This window comes from Aricia agestis, chromosome 8 (genome assembly GCF_905147365.1).
Source record: "Aricia agestis chromosome 8, ilAriAges1.1, whole genome shotgun sequence".
NCBI lineage: Eukaryota > Metazoa > Arthropoda > Insecta > Lepidoptera > Lycaenidae > Aricia > Aricia agestis.
In genome coordinates, this window is record NC_056413.1 from 18372870 (window position 1) to 18400322 (window position 27453).

The 27453-nt window shown below is 34.9% G+C and overlaps 6 protein-coding genes across 8 annotated transcripts; 3 read left to right on the plus strand and 3 right to left on the minus strand.

Moving 5' to 3' along the window:
- Window positions 1-2354: 2354 nt before the first annotated feature.
- LOC121729833 (vesicle-trafficking protein SEC22b-B) lies at window positions 2355-11981 on the plus strand. Of its 2 annotated transcripts, XM_042118471.1 has the most exons (6): window positions 2355-2603; window positions 2687-2796; window positions 2896-3016; window positions 3465-3663; window positions 3751-3901; window positions 11965-11981. In XM_042118471.1, exons 1-5 carry the CDS (start codon window positions 2529-2531, stop codon window positions 3897-3899), a joined length of 654 nt encoding a protein of 217 aa, XP_041974405.1. In that variant the 5' UTR covers window positions 2355-2528; the 3' UTR covers window positions 3900-3901; window positions 11965-11981. The 2 variants fall into 2 exon arrangements, with proteins under 2 accessions (XP_041974405.1, XP_041974404.1); XM_042118470.1 differs by lacking the exon at window positions 11965-11981 and having other exon boundaries at window positions 3751-4185.
- Window positions 5009-6016, minus strand: LOC121729835. Of its 2 annotated transcripts, XM_042118472.1 has the most exons (4): window positions 5860-6016; window positions 5613-5741; window positions 5356-5511; window positions 5009-5189 (listed from the first exon to the last, which is right to left on the minus strand). In XM_042118472.1, exons 1-4 carry the CDS (start codon window positions 5905-5907, stop codon window positions 5103-5105), a joined length of 420 nt encoding a protein of 139 aa, XP_041974406.1. In that variant the 5' UTR covers window positions 5908-6016; the 3' UTR covers window positions 5009-5102. The 2 variants fall into 2 exon arrangements, with proteins under 2 accessions (XP_041974406.1, XP_041974407.1); XM_042118473.1 differs by lacking the exon at window positions 5613-5741.
- Window positions 6960-8884, plus strand: LOC121729829 (nudC domain-containing protein 1). Its single transcript, XM_042118464.1, has 2 exons — window positions 6960-8248; window positions 8366-8884. The coding sequence occupies exons 1-2, from the start codon at window positions 7015-7017 to the stop codon at window positions 8857-8859; spliced, it is 1728 nt and encodes a 575-aa protein (XP_041974398.1). The 5' UTR covers window positions 6960-7014; the 3' UTR covers window positions 8860-8884.
- Window positions 8873-10780, minus strand: LOC121729831 (box C/D snoRNA protein 1). The gene is made up of 5 exons (XM_042118468.1): window positions 10532-10780; window positions 10166-10442; window positions 9759-10077; window positions 9424-9576; window positions 8873-9198 (listed from the first exon to the last, which is right to left on the minus strand). The coding sequence occupies exons 1-5, from the start codon at window positions 10579-10581 to the stop codon at window positions 8882-8884; spliced, it is 1116 nt and encodes a 371-aa protein (XP_041974402.1). The 5' UTR covers window positions 10582-10780; the 3' UTR covers window positions 8873-8881.
- A 7489-nt stretch (window positions 11982-19470) lies between the features above and the next one.
- LOC121729284 (PAXIP1-associated glutamate-rich protein 1) lies at window positions 19471-20220 on the plus strand. The gene has a single exon (XM_042117748.1). The coding sequence runs from the start codon at window positions 19574-19576 to the stop codon at window positions 20024-20026; it is 453 nt and encodes a 150-aa protein (XP_041973682.1). The 5' UTR covers window positions 19471-19573; the 3' UTR covers window positions 20027-20220.
- A 1-nt stretch (window position 20221) lies between these two features.
- LOC121729283 (mitochondrial mRNA pseudouridine synthase Trub2) lies at window positions 20222-22046 on the minus strand. The gene is made up of 5 exons (XM_042117747.1): window positions 21874-22046; window positions 21601-21792; window positions 21167-21383; window positions 20895-21031; window positions 20222-20603 (listed from the first exon to the last, which is right to left on the minus strand). Exons 1-5 carry the CDS (start codon window positions 21995-21997, stop codon window positions 20356-20358), a joined length of 918 nt encoding a protein of 305 aa, XP_041973681.1. The 5' UTR covers window positions 21998-22046; the 3' UTR covers window positions 20222-20355.
- Window positions 22047-27453: the final 5407 nt, after the last annotated feature.

Sequence of the window (27453 nt, forward strand, 5' to 3'; positions counted from 1 at the left end):
AAGGCCAAATTCAGGCATTTGTTGTATAGGAGCCTCCTTCAAATGCTTTCTTTATTTGCTTCTTGTATTTGTTGCTATAGCGGCAATATCTAGCTCGCGGTTCTTGAGGTACAGCCTGGAGACGGACAGCCAGACAGGCTTCAAAGTCTTTGTAATAAGTTTCCATTTTTCCTATTTGGGTAAGGAACCTAAAAAGAGAAAAAATTCTCTCTTTGTACCGACTTCCAAAAAGGAGGAGGTTATACGTTCGGCTGTATCTTTTTTTTTTTGTATGTTCAACGATAACTCAGCCGTTTGTGATCCGATTTTCAAAATTATTTTTGTGTTGTATAGGGTTTAACTTGAATTTGGTACCATATTCACAAAAATGGTGATGTGATGATGGGATCCTGGAGGAATCGAGGGGACTCTTTGAAATTTGTATGGAAACATATAGTGATTTCAATTTTTTCTGAAGCATTCGAGGTAAATGCTACCAAAAAGTAATATTTCGCACCAGGTTATACCCTGGATCCGAAGGTATCCAACAGAACTTTTAAATCCTTATAGATACGGGTTCGGGGATTTCGGCGTTGTTTAAAGAACTGAAATCATAAGCCAACACATCAATTTATTTGATCATCATCATCAAAATCATAACTATGCCATGGGTCATCACATTATAACCCAATTATCGATGCTTTTCGTGATATTTTGCATCGAAGCAGATGTTTTTGATGATTATTTCGCTGTTTGTGGACCGGTTTTTAAAAATTCTTGTGTTGTTGTATGGGATATAATCTTGATTTTGTATAATAATTACGAAAGTGGTGAGCTGATGATGGGATCTATGAGCAATCGAGGGAAATCCTTGAAATTTATCAAAAGACTCATAGTGGTTAACATGTTGTTTCTAGTAACTTAAACATATGTTACCGTACGAATAAGAGAAAGTTCATACTAAGGTGTCTCTTGGTCCAAAGGCACTGAACAGAACCTATAAAGATAAAGTTTTTAAATTGCAGCATCGCTTAGATAACTGCAAGCGTTTACCACAATTTCGCTTACAGTAACATAATGTGAATAGTTAACAGTCGTAGTGGTTATTTACACAAAAAGCCTTATCTTGTAGATAATTAAAAAGAGTGAAATTATTATTTTTAACAAAAAATTAAAACCGACTTCCAAGTTAAAAACAATAATAATATGAACTAAAAAGTATTAAATAACTCTTACTCTATAATAATTAATAGTGCCTTTTTCAGAATTCGTCTAAATTTCAACTATTTCTGTACATACTACAGTCTTCATTACTTTGAAGTCGGTACCTATAACTCTTATTATTTAATACTTTTTAGTTCATATTATTATTGTTTTTACCTTGGAAGTCGGTTTTAATTTTTTGTTAAGAATAATAATTCATTATCTTTGTCATTACATTTTGTTAACGCGGACGAAGTCGCGGGCAACAGCTAGTTGTAACAACAATCCTCTTTAGAAATTTTCATTACGTCGATCTACGAAATTAAATAATGTTAGCTACTCTCCAACAGATGGCGTTTATTCTTTTATATTACAATGCTGTGAATAGTCATTCTATGCTAAAAAAAATATTAAATTACAGTCTATAAAAATTCAAAACATAATTAAATTTACGAGACATGTGCGGCTGGTAACTGACTTAGATAAATTTTGCACGATTCCTATAACCTATTCTTCTTAAGTGGCCCATCCACTTGGCACATCCGTCGGCACGGCGCGGTGGACTGCAATGCAGGATGCATTGCAGTCCGCCGCGCCCGCGCCGTGCCGTCGGCCGTCCGCCGGCTTATTCAGGATTGTGAATGGTGTCGCAAAGTTTTCCGTCTCCGATTTCCGAACGAAACTATCTAGATATCTATGGCACCTACCCAATGACATTTTTTTTTTTCATATAATGGCACTTCGGCTATAACCATGGCCAGTGTCGAGTATAATATTATGGCGGGAAAACAATATTCTTTAATACAATTTTTTATATATTATCGTCAGGTCAGTCAGGTCCAAAGTCTAGTCAAAGTCTAAGTATAAAGTCAATACAGTCAAGAAGTCAAGTCGGTCGATTCAGTAAAGTGGTAGGACGCTTTACTGAAACTTTTGATGGAGTTTTGGAGGGAACACAAAAGAGCACGTTTCTGGTTACTACATCACTTTCCCACACTTGTGCACGATAACGAATATTTAATGGTTAATATCCTACCAATATTACACGTTAAAAACCCAGATAACACAATTTTAGGAAAATAATATAAAAACACAACATCACTCTTTCACATTCTTCCAAAAACTCCCACTATCTCATTGCAGTTTGCACCTACCTTTAGCATAGACAAGCTGACGTGTTTACGTCAATGTCATTCCTCCATTGACGTGTAAGCTCATACGAATTGAAAAAGAAATTTGTTTTGTGGACTTATATGATGAAAGGGAAATACAAAAGTTGTAATATAAACACAGTGTAAAACCCTCACGTATTTATTTGAACTGTATCGAGCGGGTTTTCGGACAATATGGTTTTAATGACGATGATTGCCCGTGTCGTAGACGGGCTCCCTTTAGCCGCTACGATGCAAGAAGACGAACAGGTAATGAAATAACTAAATAACATTTCCCAACACATAATTTGTTTCGTTTTTTAAGTTGTTTTATTTGCTGTAACAATTTGCAGAGTGGCTGTAATATATTGGAGTATCAAAACCAGGCTAAAATGCTGTTTAGAAAACTCGGCCCACAGTCCCCCATACGCTGCTCTATAGAAACTGGGCCCTATCTTTTTCAGTGAGTCTCGCTTTGTTTTTGTTTATTTGATTTTTGCAATTTATTATTACCAAACCTCATATTAAGTATGTACATTCTAATGTACTTATTTTGTTTCAGCTATTTGATTGAGAATGAGATTTGCTATCTAGTTCTCTGTGAACGCAACTATAGCAAAAGATTAGCATTTAGCTATTTAGAAGAGATTGCACAAGAATTTTATCAGCAGTACGGCAAACGGGTCAGTATTTTTTAAAATAATAACTAACATATTGCTTTAATATTATAAAACTTATTGGATATTACAGTATTATACTATTTATCTCTTATCTTAAATTTTCTAAATTACATATTTTAATGTAAACTAGCTGTCCCGGTGAACTTCGTGTCACTTTAAAACCTTCCCTGGACTTCTACGAATATTTTAAGACTAAAATCAGCCAAATCCGTTCAGCTGTTTTTGAGTTTTAGAACGACTAACGCATTTGAAAATCCATTTTTATATACAAATACAAATACAAATATTTATTGGCCAAAAAACAAAAATTAACATAATATGCGATAATGGATCCCCACACTAGGCGATGCCTGTCCTGTGGGGACGAGACGAAGTTACGATAATTACATAATTTTATGTTTTTAAAATAAAGATAAAGATAAAATAAATATAAGATAAATTGAAATTTCAGGTGATAACCGTTACCAGGCCCTACACATTTATAGAGTTTGATACCTGGATGCAGAGGACACGGAAACAGTACACTGATGGAGGAGCTCGGGCTCGGCGGGCAGGAGCCACCTCCCAGCTCGGCGGCCAGCTCGGGGACGTACAGAGGATCATGATGCAAAACATTGATGATGTACTGCAGAGGGGGGCTATTCTCTCAGGTGAGAATTCAGTATTAGTTAGCAGAACTATTTATATTTGTTGGGAGTTTTGTGTGAATACATAATTTAAACAATTTTTTTTTTCAGAGCTGGATACCAAAACACAAACACTGTCGATGATGTCCCAAAAGTATAAAAAAGATGCAACATACCTGAACACTAAATCAATGATAGTAAAAGCAGCAGCAGGCGCTGTCATTCTACTTGTAGTCATTTTATATTTCTGGGTGCTTTAGTTTATTTAATTTGATGCTCTTATGATAGTTAATATCAGGAAATACAATTATAAAGTTTTTTGTAATGTTAACCCCGTTAAAACTTTACAAGCTATTCACTATGTTTATGCTGAATGGAATCACACAATAAAATGTAAGTTGTAACCCAAATAACCATTCCAAGTAAATGTAAATACTTATTATTCTCCATTGTTATAGCTTTGGTGAGGGATTTGGAGCTACTTGCCTTTTATACAACTGTATAAAACAGTAAAATCTTTAAAGTATTTAATAAATGTAATATTAGTAGTTCGGGAGCCCTAGAACAATTTTTTTTTTATTACAGTCAAGCAATTTTTTTGTGAGTAGCTTCATTTTGATAAGACAAACATTTTTATTTGCAAAAAATCTCGAAAGTGGTGGCTAACAGAGTTAGAAAGGATGAATTGATGGTATTAAAATATGGACTGTTTTATTTGTAAGACAATGTTACTTTTAAATTATGTGACTATTAATATATCAATGTACAAAAAATCTGCTCGTAAGGGTTCTGTAATCAACAAAACCTCGACGATTGATAGTTTATTAGTTATATAATTTAAGAGTAACATTGTCCTACAAATAGAACAATCCATATTGTCATTAAAAAAAAATTTGTTCTAGGGCTCCCGTACTATAAGCCAATGTAGTGTTTTTAATATTATTTCTTCATGTAGTTGCGTCAGATATATTTTTTTATATTATGGTGATATTGGATTGTTGTAAATGTATGTTTAAGTTGTAATAAATAATATGTATTCTTTTCAATAGTTCCATCAATTTCAAAGTATCTTCCCATTGAGTTACAAAAGTAAAGTGAGAGAGATTACCTACTCTTGTCTTCTGTACCACTCTTGGGCTATCACAATATTGAAGACATTGTAGAATATAGGTTACTCTTTAACAAGGCCGCATTAATATTTCTTATGAGTATAGGCCACTTTCATTTTGCTGCCCCTATGTACAAACTGCTGCCATCCGAGAATGATGCCACTCATAGGCCATGGCCTATACTCTATACATAAATCTTGAACTGCTCTTTTAAAGATAATGGTTCCTGCAGAATTTTTGTGCATATAAAGTGGTGAAAAACATCAAAACATAATTCAATTCTATTTAATTGACTAGCATATGCTTAAATAAACAAGATTTTGAACATAAAACAAATCAATCTAATATCATTGCTTAGTCTTGCTTTGGTATGGCTAAATGGTCTTCCGTTATTGCCTTTATTGCATCTTTAAGTTTTATAGCAGTTGGTATATCCAGAACCTGCAATTAAGTATCTGTTATTTAACTGGCTAATAATAAATCAATGACATTGGTTACCAACATATTACAAGATGACCAGTTTGTGAAAGAACTCCTACAGTAATTATAATTATTGGTAATGAATGAGTAATGACTAATGAGCTGTTGTTTATTTCACAATATTTACCTGAAAATATTTTACAAATACTGTTGGTTCTGACTTCCATTGTAAAGTACCAAATATTTGAACCGGTTGGGGCATCGATGTTGTTTTAAGGCGACTTTTAACATAGGCCATTGATATTCTAATCATTAAATTTGTTTTATAAAGCGGTAGATCCAGCTGCAACAAGAACATTTTGTGAACCATTACTTGGTGAACATTTTGTGAACCATTACTTGGTGAACATTAAAAAAGAAAATATAAATTGCCAAATTACTTACATCTTTTAAAAAAAAACAACCATTTATGCTGCTTAATATACCTAGGGTGCGACATTTAAAAAGTTGCTCCTTATATTGGTGACTCTTTTTTATAAGTTCTTTAACACTACAAAATGTATAAAATTGGTCCTGAAATACACAATGTTTCAAAGCTATACAATGAAAGGTTTAAACAGGGATTAAAATATTATGATTTAATTAATTTACTGTTGGTATTTTTTTAACTTAGCTTCGTAGGTATATTTACTTTTGATACTTCAAAAAATGGATATTCTCTATATTTTTCTATCTCCATTACGTATTTAAATTATTACGAATCTATAAATGTAGCTTCAAACACAAAAAAAACGCTAAATGGTAGTTTTTAGGCCGCCTGCCGGTTTTCCATTCCCGCAATTTTCCGTATTTTCATTTGGCATTCTTCTTCTACTTTCAAATTTATTTATTTTTTATTTAAATGTTTATGATAGCGATAGACATGCAATAGAAAAGCATTTTAGATCACAGACTAGGTACTTAGGGATACTACTATTTTAGATATACCTACTTTAGCTATTTTACTAGAAACTAGAAAAGATGGAAAATTTTGGAATAGACGTACGTTAATCCAGGGATATAATAATATTATCCAGTCAATCATCTGCTACGATAAATGATTTTGATTTTTGAGGCGTTCGCGGTTCGATAAAGGGTATAGTCAGTCAAGAAAGTGAAGAAATTAAAAAGTGGCAACATCGTGGTGTCATCCCTTTCAAATCAATCTAAGAAAAAAGGGATGACATTACGATGCTGCCACTTTTTAATTTCTTCACTTTCTTGACAAACTGAAAACGCGAACGGTGGCCAATTTAAGTTTTTTCGTTATAAATAAAAGAAGGAAAGGGGTTTTTGGAAGAATGTGAAAGAGTGATGTTGTGTTTTTATATTATTTTCCTAAAATTGTGCTGGGTTTTTAATGTGTAATATTGGTAGGATATTAACCATTAAATATTCGTTATCGTGCACAAGTGTAGGAAAGTGATGTAATAACCAGAAACGTGCTCTTTTGTGTTCCCTCCAAAACTCCATCAAAAGTTTCAGTAAAGCGTCCTACCACTTTACTGAATCGACCGACTTGACTTCTTGACTGTATTGACTTTATACTTAGACTTTGACTAGACTTTAGACCTGACTGACCTGACGATAATATAGAAAAAATTGTATAAAGAATATTGTTTTCCCGCCATAATATTATACTCGACACTGGACATGGTTATAGCCGAAGTGCCTTTATATGAAAAAAAAAAAAAAAGAAGGAAAAGAAGAAACGTCAAACTTTTGTAAAGTTGTGGAATGTATTTTCTTTTTCGAACGTGTACGACTTTTCTAAAAATTCTAAATTTTTTTTATTACTTACACAAAAATGCCTTCGTGCGTGATAGAATTGAGATGTGATCGGCGCCTTCTAGACCATGAATTTGAAGGTTACAAGTTAAATTTGCAAGCTTTACCGCAACATAAACTCGATCTCATTTCATCGGTAGATAAAGTTTACCCCGACGATATTCAATACTCTTTCATTCATGCGAGATTATTCGCTCTTCATAATCATTTAATAGTCGACAAATGGGATCCTAGATTCAGTTTTTATTACGTGGACAAACAGCAGCAGATCCGAAACGTGACATTTGAAAACATAAACAACACTTTCCAAAGTGGGGTCGTCTACACCATCACAAACATCGAACGGAGGCCGGGACATTTTAACATCGGCGTTATATTCCCTTCGCCAAACTTGGTTGTTATCACCGATGGTACAGGCTACTTGCATATAGTGAGCACGGGCGCACGAAATGGAAGCGTCAGTGAGTCTTGGAAGACATTACATTCTACACTAGCACTAGGTGAAAACAAGTGTTACACTATTTTAGATTCAAGATTGCAGGAAAATAATGAAGTTGAGTTCCTCCACTGCCTGCTTCAATCCGTTGAGCAGACAGATAAACAATTCAATTCTGTCCTATCTTGGGTCACTTTCTCAAATGATGGGATCCAATGGAGGCAATCTTTACTCAGGCAAGTACAAGGCAAAGGTATAGTACACTATGGTGCCCTAGAGACAGACTGCACGGCCTTGTATGTTGCCTCCAACAACATGTTCAAGGTGACCCATGATTCTGAGAAAGAAATTGTTGTTAAAACACCGGAAGCACCCACACAAATAATATACACGTGGATGCAGACTACAGAAGACATTTCCATAACATTAAAATTGGAGAATAAATTTAATAAGAAACATCTTATTGTATCTGTGACACCATTAACTATAAAAGTTACATATGCAGGCAAAGATTATGTAAATGGAAAACTTAAGCATAGCGTGGATAGTGAACTTACAACTTGGAACATACAAGAGAATGGGCAGGTAGATATTTTAATTACAAAGTCTGAGAGCAAACTTTGGGACGAGCTGATTGAAAATGGTGATAAAACCGGTGAGCAAATCCTGGATCCCAGTCTAATTGCCCAAGTCCATGAGAGATTGTCACACTTGTGCTCTGAAACAGAAGTGACAGACAATGATCAGTCCCTGACCGGATTCAATGCGGCTGAACTAGAGGAGTGTGATGCTGCTTCAGAAGAAGATACTGTTCTTAGTGAGTGTATTATATTATATTTTTAAGTTTTATTATTATAAAGGCATTTAAAAAATTGTTAACATGTATTCTCATAAGTATTACCTTTGATAACATTGTGCAAAATTTATTTTTCAGCTCGGATCGATATAATAAAGCATGAAGTGACACATCGGATACCACTGAGTGTGAATCAATATCTCTTCCACATTAATCTGGAGCCACACCAAGCACCAGCCCTATGTCTGAGACATGATGTAGACGCATGCATTTGGCAGCCATACGCTCAACTCATCAACACAGAAACTTGGCCAGTAAAGCACATAGGCACACTGTTGGCCTTTGGTTATGTGCAGTCATCCAAACAAAATCGTAAATTCACTGCCTGCTCCCCAAATTTCTCATACAGTGTTGTCTGCGAAGCTTCCAGACACATCTTTATTTACCGACACAGTGGCAATCGGGACTGTCAATTGCGACGAAGGACCGGTGGACAGATGCAGCAAGTAAAAGTGGGCATGCAGCATGTTGTTAACATAGACTCATACGGTGAAGTTTTGGGAGTAGAAGCTACTAATGAATACTTATTTATTCTGACTGAAAACACATTGCTAGTAATAGGAATACATTAAGAATAAAATAAAATTAAAATTCTCATGTTTTTATTTTATTGTCTTGATCTTCATCACTGTCACTTAATCCACTCTCTTCAGATGAGTAGCCAGTTGTAAAAAGTAAATTCTTTGGTTTCTTCTTTTTCTCTGACTTGATTTCTTTTTCTATTTCCATTCTTCTTTCCTCTGCAATCTTTTCGGTTAAAAGTGTTCTAGGCCTTTTCACTTGCATGTGTCCTTCTTGTTCAGAAATTATTTTTTTTGTTTCTATCCTGTTATGTGCTCCACTCAAGCTATTTTCCATTTGCATGGCAGAGTTTGGTTTATTTACTTTTTTAGCATAATCAAATTCATCTTCTGTAATAACCAAATAATGTTAGTCAAATAGTCCCACACTAAACTTTGTACAAATTAAAGATACAGATTGACAAGGCTTTTTATGAATGTGAGCAGGGGTGTTGCACATAAAGGAGAGAGAGAACTGTCAAAAATGATGTTTTTGTATGATGGCGGCATTAGTTCCTTTTTTCACCATGCTCATATAAAGCCTTGTCAATCTGTATATTAGTTGTAAATATTTACCTGGAGTGATGATGTCAAAATTAAATGCATGGTCTTTGAGGACAACAAAAATTATAGGGAATTCTATAATACATTTTCCAGATAAATTTTCTGCCAATGTTTCTGTTGCGTCTAATTCAAAGAATTTCTTGTCCGATCCTCTCACTTTTTCAGCTGAAATATATTAGAGTATAAACAAATTGTTGAGATAGATAATGTAGTAAATTAATGCCTCAAGCCCCAAGCAGTCACCGGCAACCGCGATAACAATAGATAAGCTATTGGTTTTTTCACGATCGAGGTATTAAAATTCCAAAAATATATTTTACAACATTTTATCTACAATGTTTCTGTACCTTTTAGTAAAACTTTGATCCCACTAAAACCAGCTGATTTATAATATGCTAAGTTCTTGGAACCTTCAAATGGAGGTGCATCAGGGTTAATATATTTATCTAGAAGTTGGGACAACTTGTTTTTCTCTAAGCACTTTTCATCAACAAACTTTAGAGGTTTGTTTTCAACATTGGGGAATATCCACTCTATTCTCCAATGGATCACATTAGTTTTGTAGTTATATCTAGTTGTATTAATAGAATGTCTCGTAAAGTTTTGAGCCAAAAACTGTAGTACTGTGCCTCTCTTCCTGGCTGCTGTCTTTAATTTAAACAAATGCTGTAAATAAAATAAAAAGTTAAAGATTGTAATTGCATGTATAATTTACGTATTTTCAATTTTGTAATATTCTTAATATGTCACTTACAAGTGGCAAATCCTTGTCAAGCCTTGTAAAACGTTTCTTCTCATCTCTTTTAACGGCATACACAAATCTTGCACATTCCTCTAGCAACCTGTAGTCACTCAGTAAATCTGTGTTGGAGAACTCTTTTATACGCACAAACTTGGTGCGATCCCGAATACCCGTACATTCCAGTTCTCTCTTGTGTATAACAACACATTGTAGGCAGCATGTCTTAACCTCGCATTTTGGACAGGTATATTTCGCCGGGTTTGCTCCACACACTTCGCAGTCTCCGAGCCTGCATAACAAAGAAGACATTTTTGAAAAAAAATATGCATTCTAGATGTGTAAACTATAATATACATACGATTTTAATAAAGTACAAACCTAGAGATCGCTACATTTTCATTATCCGATTCGCTTTCAGAAGACGTCATGATTTTTGTAGTGTATTACTGGGAGGTATTTATCACGTTAATTGTTAAATTACATTACTGAACAACACTAAATTACATTATTTTTCACGATTTTTCCAATAATAATTGTATTTCCAAACGCACGCCTCTTGTTTACCATTTGCTATCAAAATTCAAGAACCACAGATTAGGCCTTTTAAAATCATTAAACTTCGATAAGGCTGTTTATGATTTATGAACGTGGCAACTGGCAAGAAAAGGCCGTATACACGATCGGTTCCAACCACCAACACAGGTCACCTTGGTTGGGTCAACAAAGTTGAATCTCTATCTACACGTAAATCAACTCGTCTGTCTTGGCTAGGCTGTGGAAAAGTAAACAATGGGACCACTATCTAAACCTCAAAAGACCGCAATAGCGCTGGCTTGTATAGCTATACATATATTGTGATGACAAAAAACGTAGAAAAAGACGGTTGTAGATGAAACGGTGGTTAAAAAAAAGGAAAACGTTGAGCCATTTTTTAACATTTTAAAAATATTGGTATCTGATGATTTTCTCAATTATTTTAGAATGGACGAAAATACTTTCAACGAATTATTAGAAACTAGCGAGTAGCGACCCGCCCCGGCGTCGCACGGGTATAAAATATATAGCCACTGAAAAAATGATTAAAATTGATAGCCTATGATCCTTTACGTGGTCTACTTCTTATCTGTGCCAAATAAAATAAAAATTGCTCCAGTAGTTCGCGAGATAAGCTCTTTCAAATAATTTCCCCCGTTTTTACATTCTCCTATTAGTCTTAGCGTGATAAAATAGCCTTATAGCCTTTCTCAATAAATGGAATATCTAACCCTGAAATAATTTTTTAAATCGGACCAGTAGTTCCTGAGATTAGCGCGATCAAGTTAGCCCTTTCAAATAACTTTCCCCGTTTTTTACACGTTTTCCTCTGTTTCTTCGCTCCTATTAGTCTTAGCGTGATAAAATATAGCCTATAGCCTTCATCGATAAATGGGCTATATAACACTGAAAGAATTATCAAAATCCGTTGCGTAGTTTTAAAGATTAAAGGGAACAAAGGGACATGAGGGATAAAAGCGACTTTGTTTTATAATATGTATAGATATAGATGGTGCACGGAGCTCATACAAAGAGGAGCTAGCCTAAGCAACTGTGCACTGTGATTTTCAACTAGATCCTGACGTCATCATTGTGGACGGGGCTTAAGTCAGTACACTTTCAGCGTTTGTCAGGTGCACACGTAACGAGACTCCCAATAAATTGGTGTTTTCTGCGTATTTAACAAGGAAAGGATGAAGTATTATGTTTTACAATGTCGAAAACACTCAGACAGACGTTCTGATAATATAAATACCACCACATTTCATTTGGAAATAATTTTAAATGTAATTTAAATATAAAAGTTCTAGAACATTTCAGCTTTCAGCGTTAATAATACTACTTGACACTAGGTGGCCAAACCTTTGAAAGATAATACAGACGTAAATGCGAATAATTTTACATAAGTTTATTACAATAATCATACTTGAATACTGAAAACCGTTATACACTAACGGCCGTTCCCAATATTTGATCTATCTCTGGTTTTGCCCTACTAGAGATAGGAATAGCTCACAATTGACATAAAATATATGTCTCTAATGTCTAATGTGAGCTATTCCTATCTCTAGTAGGGCAAAACCAGAGATAGATCAAATATTGGGAACGGCCGTTAGTCTTAAACACATTTAATAGCTAAAACCGTGATTATATAGCTTTTATTATGAAATTACTTATAAACCGCCATGTGTCGTCACCTATGATAACTATTTGAAACGTAAAAAAAATCCAGGGCCGTAGTACGTCCCATAATATTCAAGACAAAATGACATCTAGTGTAAGATAGTTGAACTACGTAGTAACATCAACATCGACCTAAGCTAGTAGTATGGCTTTTAGCCGATAGATGAAATATTGAGAAGTGGGCGGAGCTTGACACCCCCTCACCCCGCAAATTGTCACGCGTCATTTCATAAGGAAACTTGATTACAACACCTCCTCTTAGTATTAGCTCCGTGAGATGGTGCGACCCTTAATTACAAAACAAGACCTGTGTCTGTAATAAAGGGTTCATTAATGACTGTTGATGCGAAAAGCTGTGTCTGTGGAAGAACGTTTAATAGCAATGTTAAGATTTTTGGCTACTGGCGCTACACACCACATGCAACGCATCTGACTGAGCGCCAATAAGCGTCTACACGGTTGCATTTCAACTCAATGTTCTCTATTTGACATTGGTCGTGAGGGATGCGCTCACTACCAAGGTAATTGAAGGTTATTTGGTTGGTCAACCAAAAACAAGCGTCTACACGGTTGATTTTTGTTCCAACCCTACCAAGGTGAACTCTGTTGGTGGTTGGAACCGATCGTATATACGGCTTTTAAAGGGCCCCCGAGACGTTCAAACGGTTTGACTCAAACACGTAAATTTTGGTTTGACTCAAACCATTTTGATCGTTTACAAAGCATGTTTGAACGGTTTGTCAAACATTTATGTGTTTGAAGCATGTTTGATGATTTTTTTTTATTTTCGTGGTGTTTGACGCGCCGTTTGATCGTGTTCCGACGCGTTTGAAGGTTTGAACAAACCTTAGTTTAGTGCTGGATTATGAAGAAGAAAAAAAGAAAGAATCTGTAGTTTCTAGCACTTTCTGTAGATGTTCGTGGGTAAAACGATATTATTAATAAGTTAGTCCATAGACCATACCATTCTTTGGACCAGTCTTTTTCTTTTTTTTTCTCTTCTGACGGAGGACATTAACGTTATTATAAACTTAAGATAAGAAAATCACGATCCACGTTCTAGAATCTAGAGCATCTTCTGCATCACAAGACGTTTACTCGACAGCGCGTATTGAATGAAACTGCACAGTGTCGTTTGACAAACCGTTCAAACCAACATCAAACGGTTGCATCAAACACGTGGCTGATTCTCCAAATCGCAAAATTTTGTTGTCCGGACGTATAAACTACCCGCAGAGTTACATATTATGTAGACCTTTGTATTTTTTTTATAGTAATATAAGGTGTGATCTAACTGGGCCACTTAAGTTCTGGAGAAAAACTTAATTGTAAATATAATTAAAATTAATTTAAAGGTCGAAAAATTGATTCCCTGGACGTGTCCTGTCCCCATAATTAACTATAAATTCCCAAAAAAAGCCCACAAATACGATGAACTTCTAATTTCAAAGTAAATAAATCGTAAGAATATAAACAAAATATTTATAAAACAATTGTATATAAACTTATGTATCGTTATACAAATAGAAAAAGTCATTTTAAGATTTGTCCTGGCTCACATAGTGATTCCCTATACGCTTCACTTGGAGGCTCGTACCTCCCTAGTTATAAGAAGCACGTGGTTGTGGGTGCGCAGGGCGGGAGGTTCAGTAGCCCTCTAAATATCATGGAAGGTAGTCATACAATTCGTTGCTCCGTTTCCGAGTTACAAAGGAAAATATCTGATTCCCTCAACCTTGGTTCCTTACACAATTGATTCCCTATTCACTAATTACAATGTCATTTCCAAAGTTAAGTTTGCTTAGACACGATGTAAACGACGATAATGAGTATGGTTTTTAGTTAGACTATTTATTGTTTAACCTACATGCACAGTTTTTGTACACCTCAGGAAAAACTTACTTTTTATTGATTCCCTCTACACACATTTTGATGATTCCCTGGGTATTTTAAGTAGGGAATCAAAATATTTTATTATTATTATTTTTATTATAAGCCTAAACTGTCCCACTGCTGGGCAAAGGCCTCCCCCAAAGACTTCCATCTGTCTCTCTCCTGCGCCACCGCTGGCCAGCCTGGCTGGTATGCCTCCAGCTCATCACGCCATCTTTTTCTAGGCCGGCCTCGGCGGCGGCGTCCGTCTTCAGATGCCCACTCTGTTGAGATCCTTGCCCAGCGGTCGGAATGCATACGGCCAACGTGACCCGCCCAATCCCAAAATATTTTACATTTATTTATCTAATTGGTACATATCTGCTTATTTTTATTAAAATAAATTACATTATCTTCATATACCGATACAAATACAGCTAAACCTGGGTAAGTGACAACTGGATTAGTGAGAAAACTGTATAAGTGAGAGTAATAGCTAGGACCCGTCATTTTAAGCTCCCAAAACCTCTATTAGCGAGAAACAGAAACCTCTGTTAGAGAGAGTCGTTTTTCTCTCATGGACCTCTGTGAGCGAGACTGCTTCTTTTCTATACCTCTATAAGCGACAGTCAAGGTTTATTTTTTTTATTTACATACACAGTAACAAATGAGAAAACAAATTACAAATTGAACATCTGCTACAACTTAACATCTGCTATTTTATGACTCATTCTTAACTTTCGTTAAACTTTCTACCATTGTTTTTGTATTGTTTTCTACCATTGTTTTTGTATTGTTTTCTCATCAATATTATACCCATTCTATTCCGTTGAGCTAAAAAACGTTGTTTTTATCGTATTCTTTTGGAACGAACTTACTCAGTTTATGGTTAACCAATTGCGAAAGAAAGTTCTGTCACAGTATAGCAATATGACATAGGGACTAATATTGCTATACTGTGGTTCTGTTCTGTATCATGTCAAAACGGAAAATTAAAGTACTGTCATTGAGTGATAAACTTAAAATAGTGAATGCGTTTGAATGCGGTTGTTGATCAAGCAATATTCGACAAAATATGAGTTAGAGAAAAACATTCAATATACAAAAATAGAAAACCAAACGAAATTAACGGATTTTATTAATGTAAACAAAATTAAATTACACAGTCCATGAATTTTTGACTTGTCATTTCTGCGTACCTCTATAAGAGAGAAACGCTAACCTTGTACCTGAATAAGCGAGAAACTTGGGTTAGTAAGAAACCTCTATGAGCGAGAATGAAATCGTGTTCCCTTGAACTCTAGCTTATCCAGGTTTGGCTGTAAATGACACCAATAAGTAAAATATATAAAAAAATGTTTTCTTAAAGTCAGAATATTTCAAATAAATTCATTTTCCATTCATTGTATTTGGTTTTAACGAAAAAATTTAGTTTGTAGACAATTTTTTACATGTTTATATTTAAATTGAACATGTTTATTTAGCTGAGAAAGCTTTTTTCTATTAGCTTTGTTGATTCCCTAGGTTAGAAAAATTTAAATCAAAATATCTTCTAAAATTTTGAAGTGAAAAAGGGCCCAAATATTATAGATAATTATTTTTATAATTCACTTAAGAATAATATGCGATTATTGATTTTAAAAAATATGCAGAAATAAAAATGTACCAGGGAATAAACTAAATAATCCAAATCTGGAGAAATGCCCACGTAAGGTTTGAATCAAACCGTTTGATCGTCTCGGGGGCCCTTAACGCTTCTATCTGCTATCATACAAAAACGTTAACTGTTCCTTTTCTCGCCACGTTCATAAACAGCCTTGTCGAACTCTTTAAAATATTTGCTCACGAGTCACGACCATAAAGTTAATATACCTAGCGGAATAGAGCAACAATCCCGAGCTGTCAAACGTAACCGAAATTGGTTTTCATCTGTGTGAAAAATATGTGTACGTATACACTCACACAAGCATGATTGAACATGAATTCTATGAGATTAAATTATCAACGTGCGGCACGTGCCGACTGGACGTCAAAAAATAGTGCTGCTGTCATGTATCACACGTCTCTTTTTACCACGCAGTGTTAATGATAGTGACATCTCTCTTGCTCAGGCCTTTGTTTCTCTATTCCGCTAAGAACACTGCACATAGATAAAGTATTATAGTATAGATATAGTCTTAGCCCGTCATCGCGTGGCCATTTTGTGCTTATTTTCATACAAGTAGTGTGCGTTTATTTTCTTGAATATTTCTATTTGTCGATTATTTCGAAGCACATTATGATACAGAAAAGAAAGTCAATTAGTTTATGATATCGATTAGGTAACTATAGTTCAAGTGACGAGAATCCGTAAACACACGTAAAAAGCTATGCAATTTTTATAGCCAAATTATTAATTGATGTGTCATTTTTAGCACTAATGCTTTATATAGCACGAATAAGGGATTAATAAACTTATAATTTATAAGTCTTTTTAGCTTACAAAAATACCGATTGAAAAGCCCAAAAGTCGTCGTTGAAAACTTACGTATTTAATGTTAAATCCACGTGTTTGAGGCATTCTTTGACCATTCTTATGGTTTATTATTTAGCGGAGCCACAAAACTCATCAATATCTAGCATTAAATGTTCACTGAAAACCTTTATTAACACTTTTATTACATGAAATAAGCAGACCGACATTACACGCTTTTGACGCTTATACACCGATATACGGCTCTCTCCACTCTCCAGTCTATAGTACCTCAATGGCTAGGTACCTATATTAGCCGTGTTCAGAGACATGATACTAAGGCGGACGCCAGACATGTGATCAAATACGCAAATTCGCCAAGTGTGGCACTGACATTTGCCTATTTGTGCAAATTAATTGCTGGCATTTTTCTATTTGTGCAAAGTTTGCTCAAACTTTGAAGCCCATGTATGGCGCCGGCTTAACAACTAGACTGTGCACTGTGGCGCAAAAAACGGTCCGAGTGAGAGGGCCCCCGGTGGTAGTGTGTCTCTTTCTAATGTGGTGACCATGACCAAACAGCAAAATATGAGACTACTTAACTATACAAATTCAGGTATTCTGATATCCATCCTACCTAACTACAGGTATATGTACCTAATTAATTTAAAAGTAAATAATCGGCCAAGTGCGAGTTGGAATCGCGCATGAAGGAATCCGTAACGTTATAAAGTCAAAGTTGAAAAATATTGTTTCCCATACAAAACACAGTTTGTAAATTGTGTTTTGTATAGGAGCCCCCCATAAATATTTATTTAATTTCAATTTTATAACTTATTTTAAATTATTATTGAAATATACTTAAGGATTTTATGAGTACTTCAAGTCACTACCTTTAGCCATCCATATTCCATACTTATTATACTTATGTCTTATATATATTATAATATTATTATAAATGCAAAAGTGTGTCCGTCTGTCTGTTAGCTCTTCACGCTCAAACCGAACCGATTTTTCTGAAATTTGGCATGTAGATACATTGAGTCCCGGGAAAGGATAGGATATTATCCCGGAAAAATGTACGGTTCCCACGCGATAAACGAATTTTTGCGCAATGGAATTCCGGGCGTTATCTGGTTATTGATAACGAGTCTAGCTAATAGCGGTAATATATAGGCGGTATAGGCGGCGGTTTCCGATAGTATAAGTAAAAAATAAAAGCCAGGATTTATTTGGCTAGCACCGACTCAAAATAAATCCAGAGCTTCATTAATTACTTTTCTTACTTTATACTTTTCATGCCATTTGGTGCATCTCCAATAATTCAAATTCATGGTTACCCTAAAGATTAAGATTGTTGTTTTTACTTTCCCGTAGAAGGAATAGCAACTAACTACTCATTATTGCACCCTGTCACCTTTCACACGACAATAATTCACCGTTTTTCATAAAAATATAATAAACTTTACTACGATATTTTTCGTGTTGCAAATCGAAACACGAAAAACAAACAAACAACGTGCAAACAACCAAAGCGAATCGCCATCTTATATTTAGTATTACCAGTACCAAAATATCTAATTACCACAGATACTGTTGCTAAGTTTTTAATTATTCTTTCGACTTTCGAGTACAATCAACTGATTTATTATGATAAAACTGTACTGTACTGTACAACTTCGTTTAAACACGTTTCCAAGTTTACAAAACGTTCGTATTGGCAAATTATTAAAAAGAAAAGTATTTCATTTTCAAACATTTTTATCAAAAGAAATGATTATGCGAGCTGGCAAGAAGTCAGACAAGGCCACACTACCAGCGGCATAGACATAATATAATTATACTGTTATGTCGGCTGTACACTCTCGCCGAGACACAGCGAGGCGGCCCGAGTGCGAGAGTGTAAATGGGTGCGCTCGCCTCGTCTCGCCTGTCTCGGACCCTCTCGGTCCGGTGTCGGTATTTTGTGCCCGAGACAAAGGGTCTCGCGAGGAAAGCGAGCGCATTACTGTACACTCTTGCGTTTTTCACTATTAGTCGCGCCGATAGACAGTGCAGAACAGAAAAATAACAATAATAAACGTCATTATCAGTCATTATCTGTGAGAAATAAAATTAAATACGATTATAGATCTTTGGATTACAATGATATCTTTCGATGCATAGAGAAAAATAATGGTCCATCTTCTCTGAGTTCATAACTGCAATTGAACTAAGTGAGAATGTACATGATCGCACTCGAGCAAGGGGCTCTCGCACGAGACTCTCGCCCGAGAGCTCTCGCTGAGAGTGTACAGCCGACATTATAGGTTTATGACCAGCGGGAACGCTCTCGCTCTGACCGCTTTTTGCAAGCTACCGCTTAGAGGGAAATACCTACCGTATTATTAAAGAAATAGAACTAATTTTAGGAAAACATCGTTTTTGGGTGCGCTGTCTAGTTATAAGCATCAGTAAATATTAAGTCTATGGTTATAAGCATGTTATAAGTAATAAGTATCTTATCTCCGGCCGTGTTCGTTTCATTTTTTCGCTGTTTGGCAGCTGACTGTCAACTTCTTCCAATTTCTGTCAGAACTGTTAGGATGTTATTGAACATGACATTCAATTATGAAGTTGACAGTCAGCTGCCAAACTGCAAAAAAAATGAAACGAACACGGCTATTAACTTTATGGTCATAATATAAAAGAATTGGCTTTGCCTGTCCCGACCGGGACGAATTAAAAAAAAAAACTTTATGGCCACGACTCACGGATGACGGAACCCGAAGAAGTCGAATTCTAAACGAGATTGATATTGTCATTTGTGTTTGTAAATAAATTTTAATTTATCGTAGAAAATAACTTATATTTGTACTATTTTTATAAACGTAAAAATTATGGGAACAGAGATTCAAGGTGACGACTGGGATTTACCCTGTTCGGACGATGAACTGTCCAAAAGTGGTGTGTTCGTTGGAAAGGAGTGGATGCCCGATCCAGACGAGCTCGAAGAACTTTACAAAAACATTGATAAGTCTAACACACTCACTCTAGATTGGAAGTGTCCCGGTCGGCGCGCACCCTCACCGGTTCCCGTGAGTAAAGAGAACCAACCAGAAATTCCAACGTCGCCAATTAGAGAGGAAAAGTCTGATTTTGATTTTATGGACGAAGTGAGCTCATTGCGACTTAGGGTGAGGCGAGAAGGGGAAGACACGCTAAGAGGTTCAGCTAAGAAGAAAACTACGTCATTTGATGGCATTCTGTCTAACATGATAAGGCACAAGAGAATAGAACAACTAGAGAAACAATCTATCACTCCAACTTCCAACACCAGCAGCGGCAGTTGAATATTACATTTAGAATTTAATTATAATGGTGGATATTTCTAGAGAAGATACTAATAATTAAGATGATTTTGCTATGACTTATAAATTATAAAATAGGTGTAAGAATTTTGTTAGCAAATGTAAGTAATTTACAAGTTAAGGCAGTTGATACATGTTTTTATGAAATAAATGATTTATTTTTCTTATAAAGTAAAGTAAAGTATCACTTGTTTATTCTGTTACTCCTAATTTAACTATCCTACTATTACATCCAAATACTGTAAAATTATTTCTTCACACATAAAAGCAGTGCAGATATATGAATATTATCACAGACTTTTTACATATTTTTACATAAGATGTGCAGACTGGCGACTCAGAAGCTCTTCACTCTCTTCCAGTATGTGGTGACACTTCCTCTTATTGTCCAGTATGAACTCCAAATTCCAATGTTTCCGGAGCAAAGCCAGTTCCACATTGAACTTGCCCTGCCGTATACACTGCACTCCTGTGCAATATGCTGATGTCTTTAGTTGAATCCCTAAATCATGAATTAGTGTCCAAAGATACTTGTCATATTCATTAACTGATTGTATTTCTGAAAAAAAAAAAGAAAATTATGCCACACACAAACATGCTCTACAATACTTGTCAAAAATGTGTACAATACCTTATGTACACATTTCTATTTTCAGTACATTTGCAATATTTAGGTGGTCTTGAGCGGTATCAGGCTGACGTTACATGACAGTTCGAAAGGAACCAAATTTAAAACGGTAATAGTATGGGAGTTATGTTTCCTTAGTTTTTATTATTCTTAGCTTGTAACCTAACAGTATCTTTCATAAAATTTGTTATAAATGTATAACAATAAAGAGCAGGAACTTACCCAATGTAAAATTAGGTGAATCAAAATGAACACATTTTATTCCATATAGAACTGGTAATTTGTTGTTAGCCGGTTTGATGAGACCTTTTGAAGCTAGATCATATGCAGTCTGTGACTCCATATGGACCCCTGACAACCTAAAATTTAAGTGAAATTAATAAATTTAATAAGACTTCCTAAAATTTTTATTACATCTTTTAAAATAAAATTATTATAAGTTGGATTCTATTTGCAGGACAAGAACTGGGGTTGGTATAAATTGTTTTACTTACTCATACATCGTTTTCTGATGTGCGGCTTGCATGTGAGCTACCACTCTATCTATCTTGTCTCTCGTGACATGGCCGTAGCTCGACCTCTCCATGGTTCTGCCGTTCCAGAAATATGTATCAGTAGCCTTACCTAGCTGCCCGTGCACTTTGAATGCACGGGTCAGTCTCGAAATATTTATTTCATATGTAATCCTTGTGCCGCTGTTGATTCCCAATACTAAAAGTAGATGATTTATTTATAAGTATTGATTTAGAGTGAAAATTTATGATTAAATGTTAAGGAATGTAACACCATTTTGGTTTTAAGTGTACTCATTCATAACCAAATACCTAGTATAATAGCACAATTCACACAGGTATTGCCATTTAAGAGCTGGGAATAAACATGGGACAAATTTGCAGGCAATCTAGTCACAAAGTAGAAAGGATCCTACGTAATACTCCGCTGCTAAACAGCCCCAAGTTTGTAGCCCAGCTGATCCTGAAGTCATCTTGTGTATAGCGAGGCCCGCAAGCGAGAGGATGGTCGGCGTAGTTCGTGTCAAGCTTCACCGTCATGGGCTCGTTTGTAGGTCCTTCTATTACAACTCGTTTCTCGAGCGGCCTATCCGGTAAGTTATTTAAATCTAAAATCATATTATCCATTACTTATAAACCTCATGCAAATAGATAGGTCTCAAATTGGTTAAAATATGATAACTTCTAACCTCTACACAAATGTGTTGAAATTATGTTTTTAACCTGCCTTATTGGCACAGCTGGTGGTTTATACACACATATCAACCCGTTGAGATTTTTGAATGCTTTAGCTGCATTCTTTAATTTAGACATTTTTGTTATTCTAAAATCTAATGTAAGAAGAAAATTTGACAAAAGCAAATGACAATTACAATTTGACATCGTAGTTAAATATTTATTTTTTTTATTTTATTTTACGGGCCTGGATAGTAGTTCTTTTAGCCCAATCGAAATTAAATACAAGTCACAAACTATATAGAAATTAGGGTGCTAACGCAAATTATTAAAGTTTTTTCTCAATATTTTTAAAAAAGCTGTAAAGCGGCCCTTATAAAGTACTTTTCTGAAGTAAGTCTTTCAAAGACAAGTTGTCTATGCTTAGGTGGCTGTCACTGTCACTGTCAACTTTGTCCGTTATTTCACTGATTTCACTACACAACATTAGGCTAAGACAAATATTAACTAGTTATCTGTGGTGCGATATTATGCTTTCCACATTGAAGAACCAGATGATCAAGAGTCTCCTCTTCAACGCCGCAGTCACAAAGTGAGCTATTTACCATCTTCAATTTGTATAGATGAGATTTAATTTGGCAATGCCCAAATCTCATCCTGTTCATAGTAACTATGAATGATCTAGACATTTCTTCCAATTTATGGTACCACGGTTTGGCGGGCGGGAGCTTTTGTATGTCGTAATACCATTTTCCTTTTTCAGACGACGTTTGGGTAAAGTATGCCTTGAACAACTCTCCCAGGCAGTCTTTCATAGGAGCATGTATATCCGTACACGGTATGTGCTGTAGTTGACTGTGGTCTTCGTTTGGATCTCCTCTTGCTGCTGCATCAGCTTCTTCGTTGCCAGTTATTCCAGAGTGAGAAGGTACCCAAATGAATTTAACATTTTTACTATCAATATACATATGGTACAGAATTTGCTTAATTTTAGTATCAAATAGTTTGTATTAAATTTTAAGTGTAATAAGAAGAGGTTTTTTACTATTAAGATTTTCAACGTTAAATTGACATATTTTCAAAAAATTACTATCCATGTTTATGGTTATTTAATAATTCTTCTTTTATTACAGATGTCGTCATTTTTTTATTACTGTTACTTAAATTTACTAATGTTGCTACTAAAGACTTTAAAATATTATCGCTTTTTAATATACCTTGCATTAATTCCTCATTAGTTATCTCACGTTTTTTAGATGGTAATGCCGGGAAATCAGTGCTTTAATATGCCAAACTGTAAGTGTGGTCAGTGTTTTTAGTCACATTTGCGTATGCCATTTTATTTTGTTTTTCCAATATTTTCTTTTGCTTAACCGGACAATTTCTAGATATAGCAAGATGTGGTCTACCACAGTTGGCACAATGCAGTGCCTGATCATCAGGGCACTGAGAATAATGAAGTTACTTAGAACAAATCGAACATTTTTGGACACATTTACATATTTTAGCATGGTGATTAAATTTAAAGCATTTGTAGCATTGCAGCAAAGGAGGGTTATATTAATATACTTTATAATTAAAAATATCTAAGGCCACAGATTGAGGTAATATATTCGAGAGAAATGTAACAGAAACCGTTTGAAACGGTTTTACTTTACCATTTACTTTTTTGGTAAACCTTCTCACTCCAATAATTTCGTATGATGAAGTTAACTTTTTGAAGAGGTCTTCATTGCTTATCTTAGTTGGTACATACCGTAATACACCGATTTTTTCAATGCTCCTAGCTGGGATAAATGCTTTTAAATTGTTCTTACAATGGAAGGCTTCATTCAGTAAGTAATTATTACCATAACTTGCCTGGGAGAATGATATTGCTATTTTATTAGCTGCTACTCGTTTTATTCCAGTCATTCTTTGAAGATGGATGTCAGTGTAAGTGGATTTTTGTTGCCGATATTGCTATCGGCCTGGGTAGATTCGGTATATACTATGTACTCCTGAGAGTGGGACTTCTCAGGGAACAAGCGTCTGTAGCCGGGTTTGCTATAGGGGATGTAAAATGACTCATCGAGAACATCCCTGTCTTCGTCAGTATCAGGCCCTCGCGGCCTTTTTCTACCGGGTTTCCCAGGGGCTGTCCCCCCAGGATCCTCCATTTTAACGTCTATTATTCCACCGTTTTGCGCTGTTTTCTTATTAAAATTCTTTATAAAAACTATTTTAAATAATTAAATTTCGCAAAAGTTGAAAAAATACGCTTCTCTTTTTAAAAAGCCCGCCAACTTTTTCGGGATGACACTACGATGTAATGGCGGCTCTCGACATAGGCGAACGCGTTGGCCAACGCGTCTGCAGACGCGTTGGCCCAATGTGTAAAACGGGCGTTCGCGCGTTGGCCGTAGGTATTTAGACGTTGGCCGACGATATTCTCCATTATAATACGCACATGTGTCGTGATTCGTAATTAATCGTGCCTGAGGCGATACCATTGGACGATCTGCGTGTATGGGCCAATGCATTTTAATGCGTTAGCATTCTATATATTATAGTTTGTGGTCCAATGGTATCGTCTCATAGCACGAGGCTTCGTGACGATAATATATGTACTAGACCAATGGTCCCCAAACTTATTTTCATGCGGGCCACACACATGTTTTGGTCTTGGTGTCGGGGGCCGCAACAAAAATTTTTTAGAGTTAAAAAATAACATTCTTCAAAATAGTGGAAAAATTTTTACGACTATCACGCAGACATATTGTTATTTTGCCGGTGGGCGTGAATTTTAAAATTGTTTAACATTACGTGAAATAAAAATTTGCCACTCTACTTTTCAAAATTGATCAAAATAGAAAAAGTATGCATAAATTAAATTTGATAGCGATGTTCGATGTAATATATAATACATTTTTAGAAAATGTACAAATAACCTCTTAATTAGAGGATTTAAACCATTAAAACATTAAATTACTGAGGGAAAACAGAATTTTGGTTCCTATTGTGTTACCTTTTCTTTGAACAATATCTTAAAAAGTTGCATATTTTTCCTTTTGATATAGTTATTTAATAAAAATATAAATAAAAAATAAATCAATAAAGTGAAAATAATAAATTTAAATTGTAATTTATCGTTAAATTTCGCTATAGACTTTTTTTCTGTGTTACCTTGACAGCAAATACATAAAGTTTTGTTTAAATACATAATATAAGTACCTGAATTCCAGTTTGTATCTATTATTAAAATTAGGTATTGGTTCTTTTAACTAGCAGCTAAATTATTAATTTTGGTAGAATATAAACGAAATTAATTAAAAAGAACGACAATGAAAATGTTGGGACAGTAACAAAGAAGGAGTACTGATAACAAAGGAGGAAATGTAAAGCTGTGTTCATGACATATCTAATAAAAATGAGTTTTATGAGCATTTCTCTTTTAAATTCCCATTTGTACATAATACTATGTCCCACGACTGGGTGAAAAAATTGAATGTCGTTTCAGTAAAATGTGTTATTATTTTTTATCCATAGGTCGTTTTATAATCTCCCGAAAAATATGAACACAATACAGTAAAATATGATTGATTTTCTAGTAAAATTAAATAAAAAACCAAAACAACATCATTTTTAAAGTATGAAAAAATGAATGTCCCATTTTAAAATACGTAACTTTTTATTCAATCTATTCATATAACTTACTGTCTCGTGTGTTGTTTTCTATGGTGTGACTGCTTTTACTAGTTAAGTCTAATTAATTACTAAAATTTTACTTTTTTGTATCCTAGATAATATTATTATTAGAGATGTGCCGATCATGACTTTGGCCGACTAGCCGATTAGTCGGCTGCAAACAAGCCGACTAATCGGCCGACTAGTCGGCCAAGCCAATCATAGTTTCGGAAGTTTCCGTAATGCTTTTTTAGTACTGTTTCGCGTCGCACACGCCGCCTGCAAACGTATCGAATCGTTTTGAGTATTTTTACTTCGCGTACGTTACTTTATTTTGTTTAGCTGTGGTTTTCAGTAAATATTTCATGTACAGTTCGACAAGGCTTTATTTGAACGTGGGTGACATTGACGGGAGCGCTACTGGTAAAGGAGAACTGTCAAACACATGTCAAAAATGACCAAATTCTATGATAATTGACAGAAGCGTTTAGTTCCTTTTCTCGCCACGTTCAAATAAAGCCTTGTCGAACTGTATATGAAATCTCGAATTAATAATACATACTTAATTTGTTATTAAAATTATATTTACAAAAATAATTTCTTTACTAGCAAGTAATTTCAGAAACACTTCATTTAATTTTAAAATGTGTACCACTGATTGAGTGTGATCTGAACACATTATAATTAATAATAATCAAGGATTTTCTTTAATATAATTTCAATAACAGCAAAAAAGTAAAAAGCCGATTAGTCGGCGCTTTTTGCCGACTATTCGCCGACTACAAAAGTGGCCGGATAGTCGGCTTTACCGACTAGTCGGCGACTAGTCGGCACATTTTTAATTATTATGAATAGTTTAATACCAAATATTCGACAGTTTTGCTAAAAAACTGTGGTGTCTGGATTTTTCGGCTGCGGACATTGTCATTTTTCTAGCCTGTTGACAATATAAGCTAGCCTTTATAAAGTTCCTCGCATTGTTACCTAGCTTTCTTTTGATACGTTACCACGAAAAAGTAACACAGTAAGAAGTAACACAACACGTCGTTAATGTTTTGAGTGTTTGTTTTTGGATTATTTTTTAGCAAAACTATCCAATATTAGGTATTAAATTGTTCATAATAATATTATCTAGGATACAAAAAAGTAAAATTTTAGTAATTAATTAGATTAAGGGCTTGTATCACCACTTTCTGATAAAGTGCCTAATAGGCTATTTACAACTTTTGGTTATTGGTGGAGCCATATCAGGAAGTGGTGAAACAGGCCCTTACCTAGTAAAAGCAGTCACACAATAGGAAACAACACACGCGTATTGAAGACCCGTGCTCTCGTGTATTTTGCCGAACTGGCCGCATAAACAGTGATAGCTGCTAATTTTACCAGCGCAAATAATGCCAGTCTTGGTAGTTTTTATTTCCTGAAGTGTACTAAAATGGGTAACACAAGAGGAAATTACTTTTTGGAACTTTTTCTGGGACGCGGTTTATTAATAAATTTTACCGCTATTTACTGGTTTTATATTAACAAAGCAGTCAAAAATTGAATCTTATTAATATTGAGCAAAGATCAAATACAAAAATAATGTGGGTTTTATAAATAAATTTAAATTTATTTCAATTCAAAGTTACATATTTTAAAATGGAACATTTATTTTTTCATACTTTGAAAATTATTGTTTTGGTTTTTTATTTAATTTTAATAGAAAATTAATCATTTATTGTATTATTTATATATTTTTTGGGAAATTATAAAATGAACTTTGAGTAAAAAATAACAACACATAAATTTACTGAATTTACTGAAACTACATATTCAATTTTTTCGCCCAAAGTCATGGGACATATGGCGGGCGCCAGACATGTGATCAAATACACAAATTCGCCAAGTGTGGCACTGACATTTGCCTATTTGTGCAAAGTTAATTG